Here is a 21,763-nt window from a genome sequence, read left to right as displayed (position 1 = left end):
ATGTCCATAACATGTCAATGTCAAAAATCAATAGCTGTAATGCGTATTCTTTAATCTGTGGCTGTGATCAAGTCAAATAATTTTTGGACGAACTTTTGCTCGAAGTTGAGCACGAAAACGAAATAACTAGTTAGAAGTTTTCGAATACCTACAGTAGAAATGGGATAGGTACATTGATAAAGTGACGACGGTTTCATAACTTTCTTCTTATTTTTTTCTTGTTTGGGGGTTCCTTGAAGTGCCAGACCAGTATGCACTTTCCCAGTATGGCCAGTGGGGCCGCAAGTCAAGTTGTAGGTAGTTAGCGGAGATTGGTCGGTAAAATAATAATTTTCCGAATCGTTTTTGAACGTTAATGACGAACTTCGTAGTGTGTTAGCGTTAGCTGGCGCGTGTGTTGTGCCTTTTTGGAGAGTTTTTTTTTTTGTTAAAAGTGGCCGGGGTTTTTGTATATCACTGGTGTTTTTTGGTGCTGGAACATGTTGCAACTGACTGAGAAGCGCTCTAAAGGGGCGCCGCGCGTATGTTGGCGAGCGCTGGCACAGACAGGGTCTATACTTGTACAGTGTAACTAACTTGTTACAAATAACTACAAACTTGACATTGGCTAATCTTTGTAAAGCCAGACGAGAGAGAGAAAAAAAAGTTGATGACTGACATATCATTTCTGTCACTGTCAAAGTCAAATTCAACCCACAGAAATGTATTTTTTTGGCTGGTCCTTGTAATCTTTTTGTGATGGTTTTCATTCTTCTTATACCCTAACGTTATGCCTAAAACCTAAAAATGGAAGTATTCAACAAGTTCTATTCTTCCGTTAGCAATACAGTGTCGCAATTATCCGGAGTTCTACCGGGAAACCCTGTGACCAGAGAATTCGAGGCGACACAGTATATTGCAAGCGCAGGCCCCGGTAAGTTGATTATGTTTTCATTGAGTATTGACTCATGGACCTATAGAAGTAGAATCTCATTGTGATATACACTTGCTGAATAAACCAATAGTTTCTTGATATCTTAAAGAAACTAATGGTTTAGACTCCAAATGGCTCTTATAAAATAGCTTTATTATTCATATTATTGAACACTGCACGCAAAAAAGAATAGGTATTAGGTAGGGACCTAAACAATAAAGCTTAACCTAGTACTTGTTGCGTGGAAAGCATTCTATTTGGTTCTAGAACTCTTAAACATGAAAATGTATTACTTAATAAAACATTCCAATTTACTTGTTTCTAGGTTTGTTATGGAAAGTATACAAAGGATATAAAAAGTCAACAAAACAAGAGGCTTCAATATTCGTTTTTGAGAAAAAGCAACTGGACAGATGGTCAAAGGGAGACAAAGATATTATGATAGACATTCTAAAACGGGGCATCATACAGCTGACAAAGTTAAAACATCCTCAAATATTAACTGTCCAACACAGTTTAGAAGAGAGTCGGGAAAGTTTGGCGTTTGCAACAGAACCTGTATTTGCAAGCTTAGCAAATGTCCTCGGTAACACTGAGAACATGCCTCAACCAATACCGAGCAGTTTAGTTAACTATAAACTATATGATGTTGAAATTAAATATGGGTTGATGCAAATTGCTGAAGGATTAGCGTTTCTACATAATGATGTGAAGCTTCTACATCATAATATATGTCCTGAGTCTATTGTTGTGAACCAGCAGGGCGCTTGGAAGATATTTGGCTTCGACTTCTGTATTGCAAATCAGAGTACAACAGGTTCAGCTCCGTTCTGGCCATTTAACGAGTACTGTCAGGCTATGCATGCGTTAACTCAGCCTGCGTTAGATTATTTGGCACCAGAATATGTTCTATCAGCTACCCATTCCCCTGCAAGTGACATCTATTCCCTTGGAATGGTTATTTATGCATTGCATAGTACAGGTATGTATGTTTATAGTTAAATAGCTTAAGTTCTAACACCACATACCTACCTAACTTATTTTTGGTGGTTTCATATTTCGAAGCCTAAAGAACCAAAAGACATGTTCTTTCGCCAGTCAGAAACAAGAAAATGTCCAATAGAAACTCTTAAAGAAAAAAAGTAACTGCACAGTGTGCATAAAACCACCCAAATTTCTGGAAATAGTAAATTACTAGCTGTGCCCGCGACTTCGTTCGCGTGGAATAGTGACTTTTCGCGCTTTATATAGCCACGGACGCTCAGGCGCGAGGCGCCGTGATTCTTTAAATTGACATAACTTTTTTATTTATGAACCGATTGACATGAAATAAACACTAAATCCTAAGTGAAGCTTACTACAATATATTAGTGAAAACCGTATCTAAATCGAATAAGCCGTTTCTGAGATTAGCGTGCACAAACACACAGACAAACAGACAAACAGACAAACAGACAAAAAAAAAATTAATTACAATTTCGGGTTCGGCATCGATATAATAACAACCCCTGCTTCTTTTTTTTTATATATTTCTATTGTACAGACACCACTTTTCTACAATTTTTATTATATGTATATAGATTAGCTCTCCTGTAAAGTTGCTAATTTTGATTTACGTGGTGTTAGAACTAAGCAAAGAATTGCTATTATCTCAGGCTGACCTCTCCCCTATAGAATGTCTAGTTGCAGCAAACCCTATATCTATCCAATTTAAACATTTTCCATAGTAACCTCTCAGGCAAGATTGCAGTCAAGGGCTAACTTGTCACAAACAAAAAAATGAGTTATGTCAACTCCCTCTCTCTTTCTTTGACTCTTTATTTCTCTTTACCTTTCAATCTTGATATCTACTTTGTCTCTCCCTTTTTCTCTGCTATATGTTACAGTAAATTTTTATTTTTTCACAGGTCACCAAACTCTAGGTAACATAGGCAATGATTACACAAAGTTCAAGAGGTTTGCCAATGAAATGAGGAACCTGCCTCCGTCCAGACTGCTGTGTGTCAACGATGGGCTGAGAGAATATGTGAAGCTTATGTTGAATGCCACACCTGAGTTGAGACCTGATCCACATCAGTTTTTAAAGGTAAACAACCAAATATTTACATTAGGGTTCCATATCTCAAGAAAAATAAAGGAACCTTTATATGGTCACTTTGTTGTCTGTCTGTCAAGTCTGTCAAATCACTTCATTGTCTGGTGGTAAGGAATCCAATATTATATATTATAGGGTGCTTCATTGACCTAAAGTCATGAAATTTGGCCGGCAGCCCTGTCTTAAAGCACAAGCAGAGGGAAAATCGTAATATCGTGAATTTGTGGTTACATCACAAAAAACAATTAAAAAGTGTTAAGTGTTTATGGTACAGACTACAAAACCCTTCTTCTACTAGTCTAACTTGCACTTGGCTGGTTTTTTCTATTAGTAAGAATTATTTATTTATTACATAGCAAAAAAGTCTAGGTTATTATTAAAATTTTGTTAATATATTCAAAATTAATTTATTTATTTATTTAATATAAAAAACTGGAGTCTCTTATGCTACGTCTGAAATTCTACCACTAGTTCGGAAAGAAGATTCTACTGAGAAAAGCCACCAAAAAACTTAGCAGTTACTCTACAATACATAAAAATTTACAATATTATCAATGTAACAACGTATTACACCATCTTATGGGCAACTGTGAACTCAGCCAGTTGCTATCACACAATTTTGTTACTGAGGAATCCATCAATTGTATAATAAGTGTGCTTTTTAATTTTTACATATTCATTTTAAGTTAAATATCACAAATTGTTATTCCTTTAATTTTTTAGATTCCATATTTTGAGGACATTGGTGTAAAAACACTGAATTATTTGGATTCACTGTTCCAATGGGACAACTTACAAAAATCACAGTTTTACAAGGGCCTGCCACAGATCATTCAAAAAATGCCACACAGAATATGCATCTATCGAATCCTACCGTGCCTCACTAAAGAGTTTGTAAATCCACCCATGGTACCATTTGTTCTACCAAACGTCCTGTTAATAGCTGAGAACTCTTCAAAAGAAGAATACGTAAAATATATACTACCGGTACTAAAACCTGTAATGTTAATCCAAGATCCAATACAAATATTATTAATTTTCATGCAAAAAATGGAGCTTTTATTAAAATTGACACCCGGAGACGAAGTCAAAACTGATATTCTGCCAATGTTATACCGAGCATTGGAGTCAGATGCCCAACAAATTCAGGAACTCTGTTTGTCAGTATTACCAACGTTTGCCTCACTAATAGATTACCCGGCCATGAAAAATGCGTTGTTACCGCGTATAAAGAAGCTATGCCTGAGTACAAACTATATTTCTGTGCGGGTTAACTGTTTGCTGTGCTTGGGCAAACTGTTGGAACATTTGGACAAATGGTTGGTGTTGGACGAGATAATTCCGTTTTTGCCGCAGATTCCTTCGAGGGAGCCCGCTGTGCTTATGGGCATTTTAGGTAGGTTTATTTTCACTATAAATTTTCGACTTATGGTAATTAGAGTGTGAATAAATTGAGCGAATTTTATTTATTTTTTAATTTATTCATTCATTCTATTATATTGGGTGAAATCACATAAAATAAAAATGTTAACCTTGATCTTCTAAAGAACATTTTGATACTGCAAAGCTAAAATTGTTTTCCTTATTTTTCATGGAGCCTTAGTTTCATTGTAAACTCAGTATCGTAATTTCAGGCATCTACAAGCTAACACTGAGTCACAAAAAGCTCGGCATAACTAAAGAAGTGATGGCAACAAAGGTTCTCCCATTCCTCATTCCCCTGTGCGTCGAAAATGGCCTCACGCTGAACCAATTCAATGCGCTCATATCGCTCGTGAAGCAAATGATATCCAAAGTGGAGGCGGAGCATAGGACCAAACTGGAGCAGCTCAACTCTATACAGAATGAGTCTAAGTGAGTATATTTGTCACTCTCCCATGCATGAGAACGGGTCCTGGTGAACCAGTTCAACATGCTCATATTGCTTTGAAGCAAATGATATCCAAAGTGGATTCTATACAGAATGAGTCCAAGTGAATCCTTTTTGTTTATTGTATTTACTAGCCCTTGGTTCTTCTTGTTTTTTTTTATTTATTTACTGGCTAGTGTCCGCGGCTTCGTACGCGTGGATTTACGTTTTTAAAATCCTGTGGGAACTGTTTGACTTCCCGGGATGAAATAGCCTATATCAGTCCAGGTCCCCTACTAAACCCATGAAAAAGATCATGCGATTGTGCTAGAAGTAGGTAAGACAATAGTGTTGCACTGCGGTATGGTTTAAACCGCCGACCTTTCGGATTTCAGTCTACTTCTATAACCGTTTAGCAATTGAGGCTGTCTGGAGATACAAAACCCTTGAATTAAATTTAATACAATATTCTGTTTCCAGAGTTATGGAGCATGCACTTACATCATCAGACAACCTGGTCTCAGCTCCAACTCCTCAGAACGACATCGATAAAATGTTTTCGGGCCTCGGAGTAGATCCTTTCTCATTTAACAACAAGCCGGAGAAAGTCGAGCAACCCACACCCGTTGTTGAGAGCGGGTCTTTGACCATGGAAGATAAACAGAGGTGAGACAAAACCGCAGTTAACGATACTTGTAAGAAAACCTCGAGGCTCCACCCACTTTAGCCGCTCTCAAATGTAGGCTATGAAACGGATATACCCTAAAAGCCTTTAATTACTAGATTTTCATTTCAAGCTTTTTAAGAAATAACAAATGACATTTCTCTTTCAGGATCGCCCAACAGCAAGAAACCGCTCGAAAACTATCACGACAACCCCCTCCAAAAGCTATCCCCACCCCTTCAATACAACCGCCACCCCAACCTAAACCTGTAGACTTAACAAACTCATTATTCCAAACCAATCTCAGCCAACTCACAACAAAAATATACCCAACGGCCAACGTCACACAACCAACGTCCAAGCCAATGCCCAACTATAATTTAAACTTAGGGAATTCCCCAGCATATCAAAGTCCAATGCCTTTTGACAATCAGTTAGCCTTACCACCAAATACAGGCTGGACTAATCCTCCAACTGGAAATTTTTCAAGTCCAAGCGGGAATTTCACAAGTCCAACCGGGAATTTTTCAAGCCCAAGTGGGAATTTCACAAGTCCAACGGGGAATTTTTCGAGTCCAAGTGGGAATTTCACAAGTCCAACGGGGAATTTTACGAGTCCAACAGGGAATTTCACGAGTCCAAGCGGGAATTTCAACAACAAATGGGCAAACAATCAAACCAACCAGACGAAAATGAAACAAGACTGGTCGGCTTTTGAATCTCTCTTACCTACACCGGGTGAAAGTAATAATAATAATGAAGTTAAAAAGCTAAACGACAGTGAAATGATGGACTTGTTAAGTTAAATTAACTTTAACATACAAATTATCGATATTTCTCTTTGTCAGTTTGAAAACTGGGACATAAAATATGCTGCAGAATTAAATCATTTCTAAAGGTATTGACACATTGCTGTGTTGAAGTGTCTTCTGGCATGGCGGAAGTTGATCGTAGTCAAAGCATATTTAATAGTACCTTTCAGGTACAGAAGGATGACTCCGCAGACGTAATAAATAATGACTGTTGTTACGACACAAAGCGCAATGCAGCTCGCACAGCGCGGGCGACCTAAACAAACGCCTCTGTATCATAAACGTATATCACGTAAACTCATCTTTACTGAGTGTCTCTTGTGAAATAAGACTTACGCGAGAACCGTCAAATTGGCGCACTGTCGTAGATTTTCTCAGGCCATGCGACCAAGTGAGCCCGGCCAGGGTCATACTTACGAGTATATGAAGTCTGTGATCTGTCGATCAGTGCAGACGGATTGCATTACAACACGCTACAACATTGTAATGTGTTAATAGAACAGTTTCAATCATTGCCAGTCTTAAAATAATTTGAATAAATTAAACAGTTTAATTATTATTGGATATTGGATAGAATCAGGCGTTACTTTGCGGAAGTTCATGTTTAGCAAGAAACAGTTAAAAATTATTTTGCTATAATCCGCCAACAGATAAAATCTGTATGGTCAAACATGCAGTTACAAGCTAAGCGCCGCTTACCTCCCCAACCAAACAATAAATTATTATCAATTACTGGACTTTGGTCGGAAGAGAAGAATGAAAACTAAGAATATGTTAGGGGAATGAACTATTTTTGAAATGTTTTTGGATCTTTGTAAACGGCGTTGGCCACAAAGTCCGATGGGATGGAACCAAAAATAAACATGGTGGATTCTGAAATTTGGATTTAACAATCAAATCTATTTTAATAAATTATACTTAATTAAAAAAATGGTCTTATCTAAAATATATTATCTCACTGTAACAGGAAAATCTGAAAGTCTTTTGCTTATTTTAATATTTTGATAGTTTAGTTTTCCATCATTAATTTTATTCTTAGACGTATAGTTCCATTCTGATAATAATCGTGTGTTAATACATCCCAACTATCATTTCATTGAGTAAATAACGATTTAAAAAATCATATTTATTTGCTTCTTTTTAGGGAGAAATATCTTTCTCCGGAATATGCTACGAATGTTATAGAATATCTCCTTACCATAATACTCTGGATTTTTCAATCGCCAAATAAATTAACTAGACATTTTAACGAATTTTTAATACAAAAACCATTTTTGAATAGAAATCTAAAAACTGTCAAAATCATGGTTAACATTGTTTTGAACATTTGCCTAACATAAGACTTTTTAATTTTCTTGACATGTTCTTAATTACAAAAAAAATTATTCCAACGAATTAAGAACCTCCTCCTTTTTGAAGTCGGTTAAAAACAGTTTTAAACATGCTTTTAATCCTGTTTTGAACAAAAATGTTTAATTAAAAAACTGGGTTTTTGCCAACCCTGGTCAAAATGATTCCTCATTTACGTAATATTGTTTGGTGATTGAATAATCAGCCCTAAACAAAAAAAATCTGTAGGTATGTAGGTATTGATAAGTATTAAGTTTTGTGCTTGAGTTGAGTGATATTTTGAATGTGCTATAGAAATATTCGAACTGATTTTTTAAAATTCGAACATTCCTATTAGAATTATTTATATTAAGAATATAATTTATGAGGGTATAGTGCTGCACTCTCCTATAGAAAAATCTTATTTATAAGTACATAGGAAATAAAAAACTTTTGTTTTCAGTTTTATTTAATAAATAAATATTTTTATTTATAAAAAATGCATTTTGTTACAGTTAATTTACAATCTATTTTATTAAATACCTTTTTACTTAAATAACAGTTAGTGAATTATGAATAGTCCTCAAAAATGCTTTGAGAAAATATTAATGTCCATTGGTCCAACAGTAAAATAGGTACCATAATATTACTATATTCTAATTCATTATTTGCTTATAACTTACTCAAATTTTTAATTTATTAATATTAATTGAATAAATAAATAATAATTTGTCAAAATAATTGTCTATTTTCCTATTTAGAATTAATCCTTTAAATAGAATAGAGCAAAATGTCTATTTTAAAAATGAAATGAATAAATGAATAACTATATTTTTTCTCTTAATTAAAATTAATACTTGACAAAATACAATAATTAATTAATAGCAATTAAATATACAAAAATCTTATAAAAAAGGTAAGTAATTACATACGTACATAATAAGCACATACATTAATAATTGTAAACTTAATTTTTCTTTGTTTTCTAGTTGCAAAACGTACCTAGGTATTTCGTTTTACTTAATTGGCACAACCTTTTTTATTTTATTTGGTTAACAATGGTAACTTTACAACAATTCTAATACTATCGCTTATCACTTATCGCTTACAACGTCCAGAAATAGTGTACAAACCATAGACATACGAATTGGTACAAACTAAGAAACTTGACCTATTAAAACACGAAATAGCACTTTTGGTAGGATGAACTGAAGGATACGTATTTTAAGAGTAACCGAAATAAGATACAGAAGTATTTAATAGTACCTATTTTCCAGTGTAGAAGAAGGCGTGGAACTCCGGAAAGCCGTTTAAATAAATAGTACATTAAGAGTTAAGACGCAATAAAGTACATAAAGTTATTGTCTGCTGGGAGGCTTCGGCTGTTGCTAGTTACCACCCTACGGGTAAAACCAAGCGGTTAAGCCTTCCGGTACGATGCCGTGTTGAAACCAAAGGGGTATGAATTTAATAACTGTCATACCACTTCCCATTAGCCCGCTTCCATCTTAGACTGCATCATCACTTAACACCAGGTGATATTGCAGTCAAGGGCTAGCTTGTATCTGAATAAAAAAATTAAAAAATTAGGGTAGTCTATCTTCGGCGTCTGAAAGATGCTACTAAGAACACGCAAGCGGTGGCAGACTGCAACAGACTGGCGATGAAGAAACACGTCTTATACTCGTAGTTGTAGGCCACCGACCACACCATAATAATGGTCGCCACTATCACATTGGCTGTGGTCATGGTCGCGGTGGTGTCGAATTCGTTGAGAGCATTGTACAGGGGTTGTTGTAACACGCTGGAGGCAGCGGTGGCGAAGCTCGCGATCATACACCATACTACCAGGACACTCTTGTTTGCTGACAGGGTAATGCCTGGAATGGAGAGAAAATTATAGGCACTTAATATAAATACGAAATTGTTTTTGCAACTCTATCATCGGCTTAGATTACAAGAAAACTATTGAAACAAAGAAACTCTTACCATAAAACCCAACAGCGCCGCAAACGCAGATCGTTGCGTACAGCTTGGATTTTTCGTTGATGTTCTTTGGCATAGCGATGCAGAGCATTATGAAGCAAAGGGCAGCCGCGTGGGATATCGCTGTTACTGACGCTACCTGAAATTTAAAACACGGAACCCTAAAAACAAGTCAAGTGCGAGCCGGACTCGCACCGAAGGGCTCCGTACCATCGTACTTACAAAACATTTTAACATTTTTATGTGCATTACTGCAAGTTAATGACAACCAGCGCCATCTATCTATATGTGATTTTTAGTAAATTATTTTTTTTGTGAACACGTTTCAATTTTTTTGTAATGTACCACAAATTCACGGTTTTTGGACTTTTTCCTTTACTTGTGCTATAAGACCTACCTACTTGCCCATGATTCCAGGGTAACGGGAAATCCTATAGGTTTTCTTGAAAGACATGACAGACGCACAGACACAGAAAATAAAGTGCTCCTATAAGGGTTCAGGTTTTCCTTTTGAGACGCATCCCCTAGCTAGGGTTGCCAAACAATCAATTTATTCGAGAAAGTCTCGATTTTATAATGACTTAGTCATTCCACTCCAATCGTCTCAGAAATCCATTGGATTTGAAAGATCGTATCCATTTATTTATTAATTGGATCATATAAAAAGAAAAGAAAGAGTAAAAATCGAGAGAATCAAAAGTTATTATACCTAGAGACATGAATTTGTATATAATAATTGACTTACCGACCAAATGTTCATAGTTGGATTGAGCTCCCACAACATCGCCGGAAACACGAGTCCAAGAACAAGTACAGAGAAAGTCGTGCAAAGATGCAACAACGTGTACAAATAGAAGTTCAAATCCACCAGCATATTCATCACAGTTATAAAGTTCTTCTTCATAGACGCTGTTCTTCTAGCCGTCCCAGGCGTCACATCTGGTGTAAATATCAAGTTATTTGACGGAGCATTTACTGTAGTTTCTCTGTACAACGGTTGGGGGTTTTGACCATCTCTATCAATATTTTCCAGCTCTCGATACCCGTTTATTCGACTGTAACTTGTTATATCCAGCGTCCCAAAGTCTGAGGAGAAACGATTCGGTCTGTCGAACGCGCTGAAATCTGATGAGAATCGATTAGGTGTGTCGGTGCTGAAATCAGACGAGAATCTAGCATGCGTGCTGTTCTCTCTGTCCTGTACTTCAGGATCGAGGATTTCTCTTGCACCTTTCTTCGATTTGAACACGACAACGTCGTTTTCTTCATCCTGAGTGGAAACATTCTCCGTCGCAGCCCTTGACGCTATGGGATCTGTCCTCTCCTCGATTGTTACAATTCTTTGCGTGTTCTGGTTAGAGAATATAACTTCGTCGTCATCTTCAACCGCTCGGATCATGTTGTAGGTGGATCTCAAAACTTTTTCTATGTAAATTGGGCGCGTATAAGCAGCCAAGAATATGCAGTTCTGCATCAATATAGCGGCGTATATCATCACGACTAGGTCGCTTGTGTAAACGGTGCACAAGTAGCCCACTACGAGGCAGGTCACAGCGTTGCCAAAAGATGGTGCCATGCGGACGAGTCTTTGGGCAAGCGTGAGGTTTTCTCTGAAGTAGTGGGTGATGATCACATCGGTTTGTTGACCAGTCAATGCGCAGCCGGCTCCTAAAATTAGTGACCATAAAATATAAGTATGTAGGTAGTTAGTAGAAACAGATACTCAATTACAAGGTGCTTTCGAATAGGTCCGGAATGCTCTTCCTACCGAGAAGAACCCTCTAACTTGCCTGTAGGTACGAATAGGTAAGGTATTGATTGATGAGAACTTTACAATACCACGTCAGGACACTCGAATGTAATGTCCTACGTAGTTACGCATATTTTCAAATGTAACGTGTATTGTCATAATTAAAAGTAGGTACTTAATTGAATTTGTCCTGAGTGTTACGATTCTTTTGTCATCAATCATCAACATCATATAAGGGATGAGCTAAAGAAGGGATAAGCTTGGACGAATTAAACATGCTTATAACTTCATAAAGCATGTGCTCTGGATATAGCTATATTGTGGCTATAGGTATAATTGGATAAAGATAGGTAATCTGGTATTAACTACTTGGAAAATAATGTTAACGGGGCGGGCCCAAAGGCAAGATTAAAACTGTACTATACCCTATTATCTACTCGTAGGTAGCTATATCGATATAAGCAAGTCTTTACAGCATGACGTAAATTGTAAACAAATTATCACACCTTTGTAAAAAAGTCATAAAATTGTATACAGTCACATTTAGCTAATTGCAGGAAGATTAAAAACAAGTAGGCACAGTAGACACCTATAATATTAATAATGTCTTGTTTATGTAGATTGTAGCTATACTGTACGGCGCCATAAACATATAAGTAAGTGACCTTCATCTACAATGCTACACAATGGGCTATTAAAAACAATTTTATACATAAAACTCGGTGATGACTGTGAAAAAAATACTAGGTAGGTACCTACTTAGTACCTGGGTATATAAAACTACCTAGGTACATCGGCTTCCAGGACTCCACGCTCCAGCCATTCCCTTTTCCATTTGGTTTACGAGCGACCCTTGGGAATCGGAGGAGAGAGACAGTGAGGATGTAGCCCTAGACTGGTTTAACCAAATGCAGATTTGCAGACTTCCCCCACCTTTGAGTGTTCTCAATATGTTACGGAGAACTCTCAGGCATGCAGGTTTCCTCACGATGTTTTCTGTCGGAGGAAAGAGAACCCTCGGATGTAGCCCGAGATTTTGGTTTGAACAGATAAAAATGTCTTCTACCTGTAATGCCTTTCGTACTGCATCTAAGAAAAATGGAGCAATAGTGAAGGAATTGATATCTCGAGGGATCCACGAGCGTCAAAACTGAGGAATCGACGCGAGAAGATATGACTTTAACAGGGGGCTTTGCACTCCCAAACCGAGCCCAAATAGCTTGCTTGGTACCTACAGTACCAATTTACCATCAACAGTTCCTAAATCACCACGGCTTGAATGGTTTACCCTGCATTTTTAGGGGTGAAGAGTTGGGGCTTGGAGTTCAATCATATGGTCATTGTAGGTATATCTATAATACCAATTTACCATCAATAGTTACTGAATCTCCACGGTTTTAGAGCGGCACTAATGCGTTCTTAAGACATCTCGTAGCCTATCAAAATATATTATTTTAAAAATTGTACATACCGGCAAAGATTCCAGCGAATATGCTCACTATGTGGTCATTACTGTACACGTTCGTCGAATAACTGGATAGCAGGACCCCAGCTACGGATAAGCAAAGTCCAGCCAAAGCGGTGAATCTTGGCATGTTGAATATTTTCGCCACGGCTCTACACCATGAGTCTAGTAATAGTCGTATCACAATCATAATAACAGGGACCAAAGCAATATCAACGTCCCAAATCCTGAGTTTTTCTCCTTCAGCATGGTCAGCCTCGCGTACAGACTTTAAAATCACTAAACCGTATAAAATCAACACTGTAGGCACTGTTGTATGGTATATCGAGGCTGATATCACTATCATCCAGCCGTAACCTCCATCTGGAGGGCTAGGTCCGATTTCTGGGTGTGAAGCCACAACACGATCCAAGTGTAAATCTTCCACTCTGTTCTCACTCCGTTCCCTTTGGCTGGTTCTATTTTGAGGGATCTCCATTGTTTCAAAGGATAAACAATAACTTCATGACTAAATTGAGGTGCTCAATAAGTTGTGCACTTGATACGGCGCTGTTATCTTATCATTATCAATTCTTTGTACCTAATCTAATGCTCTATTTTTTCGAATTCACCGCCACTTGCTCGATCACCATCTGTTACAAAACAAATAGGTATTATTTAGGTAGGTTATTTTAGGTAGGTATTTTAATTTACATTGTCTTATTCTCTTTATAATTATCTATAATTAATTCTATTAAATAACGTTGGTTATTTAAAAGTTATTTTCACAATCACATCAATTTCCGAACTGTTTATTTGCTTTATGCTACTAAATTAAGAAGACAACAGATTGCTTTGTGAGAACGAGAACGCAGCATACGGTAAAGAGTAAGAAAAAAAGAGACAACGAACTTTGAATTTTAATGGTACTCAATATTTCTTAGTAGGATAATTCAATATGAAATCGTTTGGACAACACCTGTAAACGACGCTCTAATTAGAAAAATCCCATAAATATCAATAATGCAACGATAATTTACGTTGTCTGGTGCTAAAACATCGAAGATCAATATCCTAGCATTGTGCCACTTGTAGCAAGACTTCTCTACGTGCGAAATGAATTAAATTAGTGGATGGAATTCCGTAAAGTGGACGCATTTTAATTGCTCTAATTTCGTGATGCGATTTCATGGTGGATTATTGCGGGTTTATAGAGTTAAAGTGCTAATGGATAGTACGCGGGTGTCCGTTTTGATTATACTATAGCTGAACCATGGAGACGGAGTCAGTTCGATCGGAAATAAGCAGCCGGTCGAGGCGTAGTTCCCGTCATAGGCAGCACACTCACCGAAGTACAAGGTATGTTTATTTAAACAAAGTTCTAATTTTAGTTTATACGTTTATATCAGTCAGCACTTATAAATTTACCCTAGGGTATTAGTAAAACCAGATAACTAATATTGAAAGTCGAAAGCTACTTGATATTATATGTACTGGTTTAACAACAAGGTTTCAAGATAGAACTAGATTTTCTTTAAATTTACCATTTTTTTCCATGTATTTGGTCTTAAAACTAAGTCAACGCACTTTGATAAGTAAGAATCTCATCCTTTAAAGGTCATTACTTTGAATTCCAGTCACATAGTAAAACTCAATGATGTAAACACTACTTGAATAAATATTAGGTCTTTTGATACCTAATTTACATTATAACATTTCTCACTTACCAAAACAATATTTAATCCCAATGCATATCACTTCACATTCTGTATAAACTAAACAACTGTGTAAACTTTAATATTTGAAATCACTGTAGAACCAAATTATCTTGAGTTAATTATCTTAAGTCAATGAAGATTGTACTTGTAAGTCAAGAGTGAATAGGCATCTTCTAGGCAAGTGCAGTCGCATCTTAGGCTGCCTCACTTACCAGCAGGTCTGATAGCAGCCAAGTGCTATAAAACCTACACATACTATGCTATAGAAAATTTCCTGACTAGAACTATAGAACTGTCTAGATTAAGAAAGATTTTTCAGAAATTCCTCTTAAGTAAAGTCCTACCTGCATAGTACCTTGGCTATTTTACAATAAATTCCTCTTGCTACCTTGTTATTAAGGTCACATTGGCTTAGGAGTAATTATGCACAGAATCACGAAAATGGATATTCAAACTGTTCATTAAAAAATTAATAATTACACAACAGTTTCAACACTTTACTGAACAAAATAAAATTTGTATCAACTCAATTAAGTTATCAGTCATTTGCACCTCAGAAATTTATGTTATCAAGGTTTTTTAATTGGAAAATAATGTACAGTTTCTAACGAATTCTCAAAAACTGTGTTAATCTATTGTCAGAGATATTCAAACATTTCATTTTTGACTAATAGGATAATGCTACAGCAGAAATAGCTGAGAATAAAGGCTGCTTTGGATATTCTGTTCATGAATATCCACTGTCAGCTAAGAGATTACATTAGCAGAATTCAAGATCTGCGTTTTATCTCTCACTGTTTCTATTGAAAATGTTTTTTTTTTCGGGGTTTCGGGGTTGGGAGAGGCCTATGAAAAAAATTGGAAGCAAAAATCATTTCAATATTTTTATATCAATTTTAAATTGAAATAATATTAAATAAAATAATCATCATCAGCTGCACTTGAATTGGGGGATCATATGTCATCTACCCCTCCCTTAAAGTAGAAATGCATTCCATCAAGTGTGAAGATGGTTAAAATGTGTACCTATAATAATTAATAAAAAAAACATTGAAACATTTTATCTGTGCTATCAATCTTAGTGTTGTCTCTCTCTCAATATCCACTCTACCATTTAACTAATTGTCTCTCTCTCAATATCCACTCTACCATTTAACTAATTGTCTCTCTCTCAATATCCACTCTACCATTTAACTAATTGTCTCTCTCTCAATATCCACTCTACCATTTAACTAAATCTCTTTGATGGTCACAAGTTGGAAGAGTCACGCTTGGTTGTTAAGATCACCTTGAATATAAAAATAAATTATTTAGCTGGTTACAATTTAACTGAAGTTGAACCGATTTATCAGTTCAGTTCTTATTCAAATGGTAACTACATAATATCTGATTTTTTTGATTATTCCTGGTTTTTATAAAAATGAAGTATCTACTTAGCTAAGTGGACATGTAAACTTCAATAATATAAATTGTATATTATTGCTTCATGAATTGGTTTACTTAGACTAGCATAGATTAATATAACTAACAAAATGGATGTAATATCTGGAATAAAGATTATTATTATTATTATTATTAATATAAGAGTCCTAATTTTTTTCAAGTTTTGAGATGTAATAGTGCTTTACTTCATATACTTTGGATTATGTATAGATAAACTATGTAATTTTATAAGCAAAAATTTTACTTACCTATAAAATAAATTAAGATTTTCTTTTATATTTCAGGAGTACAAAATCTCAAAGAAAAGACTGCGGCGACAACATGGCACCGTTCCAGACTAGTGTAAATATTAATCCAGAGATCGGTAGAGATGGCCAAGAGGTCATTGAAGTCCAAATCCTTCCTCAAGATGAGAACTGGGGGGAAAATACCACAGCTGTGACAGGAAACACTTCGGAAGGCTCCCAATCCATGGAGGATGTTAGCAACTGGCCCATGGAATCAGATAGTGGCTTAGGATTCGTTTGTTCACGATATTTTGGAACAACAATAGCTTTAGGGTTAACTTTTGTATCCTTCGTCAGTCCTTTAGCAATGGTTGTGTTACCTAAATTGGGATTTTTCCCCGGGCTATCAGATAATATCGCTTTACAGCCGAGTCAAAGAATACAACTTCTGTCTTGTACGGCAGAATGTAAAGGAATTTTGCTGTCTTTAGCTTTCAAATTAGTTTTATTGGCTATAGGGATTTGGGCTGTATTTTTGCGCCCAAGAAATGCAGTTTTACCTAGATTATTTGTGTTCAGAGCTATGATGCTAGTAATATTAGCGGTATGTTCGTTTTCGTATTGGCTGTTTTACTTTGTGCAAATAACTGAGGCGACAAAGGCTTTAGCAGTTGGGGAAGAAGCAATGGACTATACTTCATTAGTTTCATATGTATCTAGTTTTGCTGATACGTTGCTCTTCATACATTATGTGACAGTGGTTTTAATGGAAATAAGGCATTTAGAACCTGTGTATTATATCAAGATTGTGCGGAGTCCAGATGGGGAGAGCAGATCATACACTATAGGCCAATTGAGTATACAGAGAGCTGCAGTTTGGGTGTTACAGAGATATTATACCGAGTTCCCCATATACAATCCATACTTGGAAAAGATTCCCATATCAAAGTCACAGAGGAAAGCACAAGCCAGTATAAAGTTTTACGAAGTGGATTCCAATACAAATACACAGTCAGGACAAACAAGGTAAGATACATTTCGAATCTATTTAATCTTAATAAGTTATTTATTATTATTTTTTGTACGATTTCAAAAATGTGTAATAATCTATTATGCCGCCTGCCACAATGTGGGCAAAAATCTTGCTTGCAGTGCTTAATGTAATGTTCTAAATATAAGCAGTTTAAACAAAGACTTATTTTTGAGATTCCTTTTGCTTCTTCAAAATTTGAATGTTCAAACTCTTTAGAAGAATTTTAGGTTTTTGAAAATCCTGTGGAAACTATTTTTACGACCTATGCCATTCTCCAAAATTCTAACTAGATCCATTTAAAAAATCGCATTGATCAATTGCGGCGCAATTTGCCTTGGGCAAACCAACATACTCACGCTTTTTTCACTTTACTCTTTTCATATTAGAAGGTGTAGGTTGTTATAATAATTAGAGATAAAAGTAAGCTTTTATGAATTACTAGCTTCTGCCAGAAACTTCGTTCACGTGATATAATTTATATATAACCTATAGCACTCAGGGATAGTATAGTCATCTGCCAGAGACAGAATTTTCAAAATTGGATCATTACTTCTGAAGATTACTTCCCTACATCCAAACTTTATCTCTTTATAATATTAGAGACTATAGCGCCACTACCACCTATAAGATTACTGTGACTAATGGTATATCCACATATGCCGTCGGGTTTGTGCGGTTGGATGTGTTTATCCACCGTTATGAAATTAACGATTGCTGTAGATCAACGGCGGGATCTTGCACGGGCAGCGCGGGGCGGCGACGCGACTCAGGCTCGGCGCACAACGAGCGCTACTATGAGGAGGCAGAGCGGGAGCGTCGCGTGCGCAAGCGCCGCGCGAGACTACTCACTGCGGCCGAGGACGCCTTCGCGCACGTGCGCCGCGTGCGCCTCTCCGCCGCCAACGGTGAGTGGGTGCACAGCTTTATTTTATTTATATTTATAAAGAAGCTGCAAAGCATCCCATGTGCTGTGGCTGCGAGCTGGAAAGCCAGTTTCCCACTCACTCACAAAATGGTTTAATACCTGTGGCCATTGGGTCCGTTAACCTGGAGACTACCGTTGCTGCATCATTCCTTAAATTCTTGAAAAGCTGGCAATGCATTGGCAGTTCCTCTGGAATCGCAAATGTTCATGGGCGGCGGTTATTACTTAACATCAGATGACACGCCTGCTCGTTGACTATTTAAAAAAAATACCGGGGTTAATGCTTAATCTAGCCCCATCGCCTATAGGCTGGCTTCTTTCTCACGCTGATCGTAGGTCTGGACAGGTCAATTATCATCATGATCAACCCATCACCGGTACACTACCGAGCACGAGTCTCCTCTCGGTAGGAGAAGGGTTTAGACTTTAGGCCTGGTTTGAGAATCCCACAATTAACTCTGCCGGGTTATAACGCAGGATCTTATGTTCAGTTAAGCTAGCCACTATACAAACAAGTCTTTTCTTTTGTCCCCAGGCGGTGCTTTGGGTCCCCGAGAAGCAGCGCAGGCTGTGTTCCCGTCGCTGGCGCGCGCGTTGCAGAAGTACCTGCGCGCCACTAGGCAGCAACCTAGGCATTCTGCTGACTCTGTTAGTTTCACAAGCTTAAATAGCACATACCTTTATTTTGACCCTTTAATTCCGAGACCACAATAGGCAAAATACAAGGACCTTAGTCTTGAGAGAAGTTACTTCAGAAACTAGAAATCTACCACTCTGCAACTGTCAATAACTAGGATCTATTTAGGCACGATAACTTATTCACTGCGTACCGGTAAGCGCAGTGTGGGACGACCTGCAGCCCGCTGGACCGATGACCTGAAGAAGGTGGCGGGGAGCGGGTGGATGAGGAAGGCGGAGGGCCGTGTTTGGTGGCGCGCTATTTGAAAGGCCCATATCCAGCAGTGGACGCTGGCTGACTTTGGCTGATGGAATGGGGAAAAACATATTCACACTAGTATTCAATTGATTGTTCCAGGTATTAGCCCATCTAGCTAGATGTTTATCTCAAGACGCGTCACCGAGAGCATTCTTGGAACCGTTTTTGGTAGAAGGGCCAGTGCTGGCCGCTGAGCAGGAAGCCCGGCCTGTGCAGAGATGGTCCTTGATATCTGATGACCTGCTAGCCAGGCCGCTGGCGGACGGCGTGGAATTTCAATTGAGACAAGGTATGAGCCCTCCCCCCATGGTTTTAGTTTTGGGGTATTTATGCCATATTTTTTTGGCTGAGTCTACTTAGGTAAATTTGTTTTTGTGCATATGTCCATATGTTAGAGCCCCATAACTTTGGAATTAATGCCCATAATTACTTGACTAATGTTACTTTAGCAGTAACATTAGTCAAGTGTCAAATAGCAATAAAATTAATACACCTAAGAGTCAAAATCTTGTTCTCCCAGTCAATTTGGGAGAAAATTCCTTAATGGAATGGGGAATATGGTGCATGGGAGAGAGGGGAATCAATTATAGTGACTTATTATACTATCTATTTAAGTTTACGTAATTAATTATCACGATTATCTTGTGAATCCAACAATTGACGATCCAAAAATGAACAAATTTTTTTTATAAAAGTTTTGACTTTTTCAACACTTGTGTTACAGGTGACGTCTCCCTCATCTGCTCTATAAAGCAGTTGCCCAAATTCAGTCTCTCGGAAGAGGTGGTGGACCCAAAGAGCAACCGCTTCATTTTGCGACTCAACTCTGAGACCTCCGTCTGACAAGAGGAATACCCACTCCGGGATTCACACCGGCTGGTATGACATTTAGACTTTATTTAATTTGAGATGGTGCGCCTGATTAGATATGTGTGCACTGTGCAGTACTGGCCACTTTTATGGCCGATTCATACCAATTGCGTATGCAGCATGTACACGTGACACGTGCGTAGTGACACGCGTGAACCCGTAAACCTAACTGCACGCATTACGTCTACGTGAACGTGGCACGCAAGCGGTATGTCATGTTTCATGCAGTTCCATACATTACAATGCAATGGTACGCGCTACGTCTACGCTTACGCAGCCTGTGTGAACGAGCTCTAATACTTTAAAAGTTGTATTGCGAAAATTCGTTTGCACACGTTTCGTTTTCGTTTTTAAAAAATTTTGCGCATAGCCAACAACCAATAGCGGATGGACAGGCGCTATTATTTGGCTGAGATAATATTTTCTCATTCAAAAATAAGATTTCTACATCGGCGTAACTTGTAAAAGTGGTAATCTGTGGATATATGAGAACGTGTTTTAAATATAATAGAAATGTTTTTTTATTCGAATAAACATTTCATGTCAATCATGAACTGAATCTGGTTCGTTTTGACGCACAACAACAAAAACTTTGCCATACTTAAGGTTTCTTAAATTTTAGAGGCTTCTTAAATTTTAAGGATCTCTTAAATTTTAAGATGTTCCTAAGCTTTTTTTTACTATCATAGCGATTATTATTGGTGAAATTAAACGATTTTCCTTCACAGGTGGTTTCGCTAGTGTTTTTTCATAGAACGTGATGTATTTTGCATTTCGGTTTTTGGCGTTGTGTGTCTAAAAGAATCTATTCACTGTAGAGCGTGAAAGTGTGAAGCAGTATTTATTTATTGAATGAAAAAATTGTGGACGAATTCTAAGTGATGCGCTTTACATTAAGCTTATGTGTTCTTACAAGCCTTCCAAGAAATAAAATGCAGTGAAAAAATTGTACAATTTTTACTAGATTTAAACCTATTACATTTTTTTTAAGTAAGTGCTTACCTAAATAAGAATTATAAAAAGATACAATTAAAAATATGTCACACTAAGGATTATAGAAGGAACTATTACTTTAGGAAATATACTATAGTAAAGGAAAAAATACGCAGGAATGCTTTTCTTTGCTTTACTACAGTACTCACTGTTTTCCTCTAGTACCAGTAATTTCTCATTTTCGCAGATTCACTTTTTTTTTTAATTCAAGAAAATGAGAAACTACAACGCACGTCGTTGTTCGGCGAAAGTTGCGAGTTTTGAGTAATAGTCCGGTCAATAGACATTTGAAATAACAAAAATTCCCACAGAGCCAAATATTGGTGGAGAGCTGGGGATTACAAATAAAGAAAAATCCAAAAACCTCAAATTTTGACCTTTGACCCCGAATAACATTTGTAGCACAGATAGGATCGATGGGGATTTTTAACACTTTATTTGTAATGGTAAACCCCAGCTCTCCACCAATATTTGGCTCTGTGGGAATTTTTGTTATTTGTCCACTATTTTCATGGCTAAACTAGCTGACGCCCGCGACTTCGTCCGCGTGGATTTGAGTTTTTCGAAATCCCGTGGGAACTCTTTAGTTTTCCATAGAGCTACAAAGTAGCCTATGTGCTAATGTAGGATATTATCTATCTCCATTTCAGCCAGATCCGTCTAGTAGTTTTTGCGTGAAGGAGTAACAAACACACACACACACACACACACATACAAACTTTCGCCTTTATAATATTAGTGTGATTGACCGGACTATATTTTTTTTGACATTTAG

At 37.1% G+C, this 21,763-nt stretch overlaps 3 protein-coding genes across 4 annotated transcripts; 2 read left to right on the top strand and 1 right to left on the bottom strand.

Moving 5' to 3' along the window:
* The first annotated feature begins 674 nt into the window (after positions 1-674).
* LOC123870546 (SCY1-like protein 2) lies at positions 675-8,092 on the top strand. 2 transcript variants are annotated; one of them, XR_006797093.1, is made up of 8 exons: positions 675-913; positions 1,239-1,895; positions 2,821-2,999; positions 3,732-4,404; positions 4,643-4,862; positions 5,338-5,523; positions 5,691-6,406; positions 7,857-8,092. XR_006797093.1 is itself a non-coding variant. In XM_045913902.1 (7 exons), the coding sequence occupies exons 1-7, from the start codon at positions 787-789 to the stop codon at positions 6,325-6,327; spliced, it is 2,679 nt and encodes an 892-aa protein (XP_045769858.1). In that variant the 5' UTR covers positions 675-786; the 3' UTR covers positions 6,328-6,886. The 2 variants fall into 2 exon arrangements, 1 of the variants encoding a protein (XP_045769858.1); XM_045913902.1 differs by lacking the exon at positions 7,857-8,092 and having other exon boundaries at positions 5,691-6,886.
* Positions 8,093-8,728: 636 nt separating this feature from the next.
* LOC123869977 lies at positions 8,729-13,464 on the bottom strand. Its single transcript, XM_045913105.1, has 4 exons — positions 12,870-13,464; positions 10,394-11,316; positions 9,652-9,787; positions 8,729-9,542 (listed from the first exon to the last, which is right to left on the bottom strand). Exons 1-4 carry the CDS (start codon positions 13,339-13,341, stop codon positions 9,259-9,261), a joined length of 1,815 nt encoding a protein of 604 aa, XP_045769061.1. The 5' UTR covers positions 13,342-13,464; the 3' UTR covers positions 8,729-9,258.
* Positions 13,465-13,739: 275 nt separating this feature from the next.
* LOC123869978 (vang-like protein 1) lies at positions 13,740-20,332 on the top strand. The gene is made up of 6 exons (XM_045913107.1): positions 13,740-14,201; positions 16,288-17,256; positions 17,984-18,168; positions 18,724-18,836; positions 19,225-19,414; positions 19,850-20,332. The coding sequence occupies exons 1-6, from the start codon at positions 14,116-14,118 to the stop codon at positions 19,966-19,968; spliced, it is 1,662 nt and encodes a 553-aa protein (XP_045769063.1). The 5' UTR covers positions 13,740-14,115; the 3' UTR covers positions 19,969-20,332.
* Positions 20,333-21,763: the final 1,431 nt, after the last annotated feature.

The sequence above is a fragment of the Maniola jurtina genome, chromosome 12, assembly GCF_905333055.1.
Source record: "Maniola jurtina chromosome 12, ilManJurt1.1, whole genome shotgun sequence".
NCBI classification, from domain to species: Eukaryota; Metazoa; Arthropoda; class Insecta; order Lepidoptera; family Nymphalidae; genus Maniola; species Maniola jurtina.
This window is presented reverse-complemented; position numbering and strand designations above follow the sequence as displayed.

Coding starts and splice junctions, on each gene's coding strand:
- LOC123869977 (XM_045913105.1), bottom strand. CDS start 13,341: ATGGAGATCCCTCAAAATAGAACCAGCCAAAGGGAACGGAGTGAGAAC. Junction 11,317..12,869: donor ATTCGCTGGAATCTTTGCCG/GTATGTACAATT, acceptor CACTAATTTTAG/GAGCCGGCTGCGCATTGACT. Junction 9,543..9,651: donor CGGCGCTGTTGGGTTTTATG/GTAAGAGTTTCT, acceptor TCTCCATTCCAG/GCATTACCCTGTCAGCAAAC.
- LOC123870546 (XM_045913902.1), top strand. CDS start 787: ATGGAAGTATTCAACAAGTTCTATTCTTCCGTTAGCAATACAGTGTCG. Junction 914..1,238: donor TATTGCAAGCGCAGGCCCCG/GTAAGTTGATTA, acceptor ACTTGTTTCTAG/GTTTGTTATGGAAAGTATAC. Junction 5,524..5,690: donor ACCATGGAAGATAAACAGAG/GTGAGACAAAAC, acceptor TTTCTCTTTCAG/GATCGCCCAACAGCAAGAAA.
- LOC123869978 (XM_045913107.1), top strand. CDS start 14,116: ATGGAGACGGAGTCAGTTCGATCGGAAATAAGCAGCCGGTCGAGGCGT. Junction 18,169..18,723: donor GCGCCTCTCCGCCGCCAACG/GTGAGTGGGTGC, acceptor TTTTGTCCCCAG/GCGGTGCTTTGGGTCCCCGA. Junction 18,837..19,224: donor CTAGGCATTCTGCTGACTCT/GTTAGTTTCACA, acceptor TGATTGTTCCAG/GTATTAGCCCATCTAGCTAG.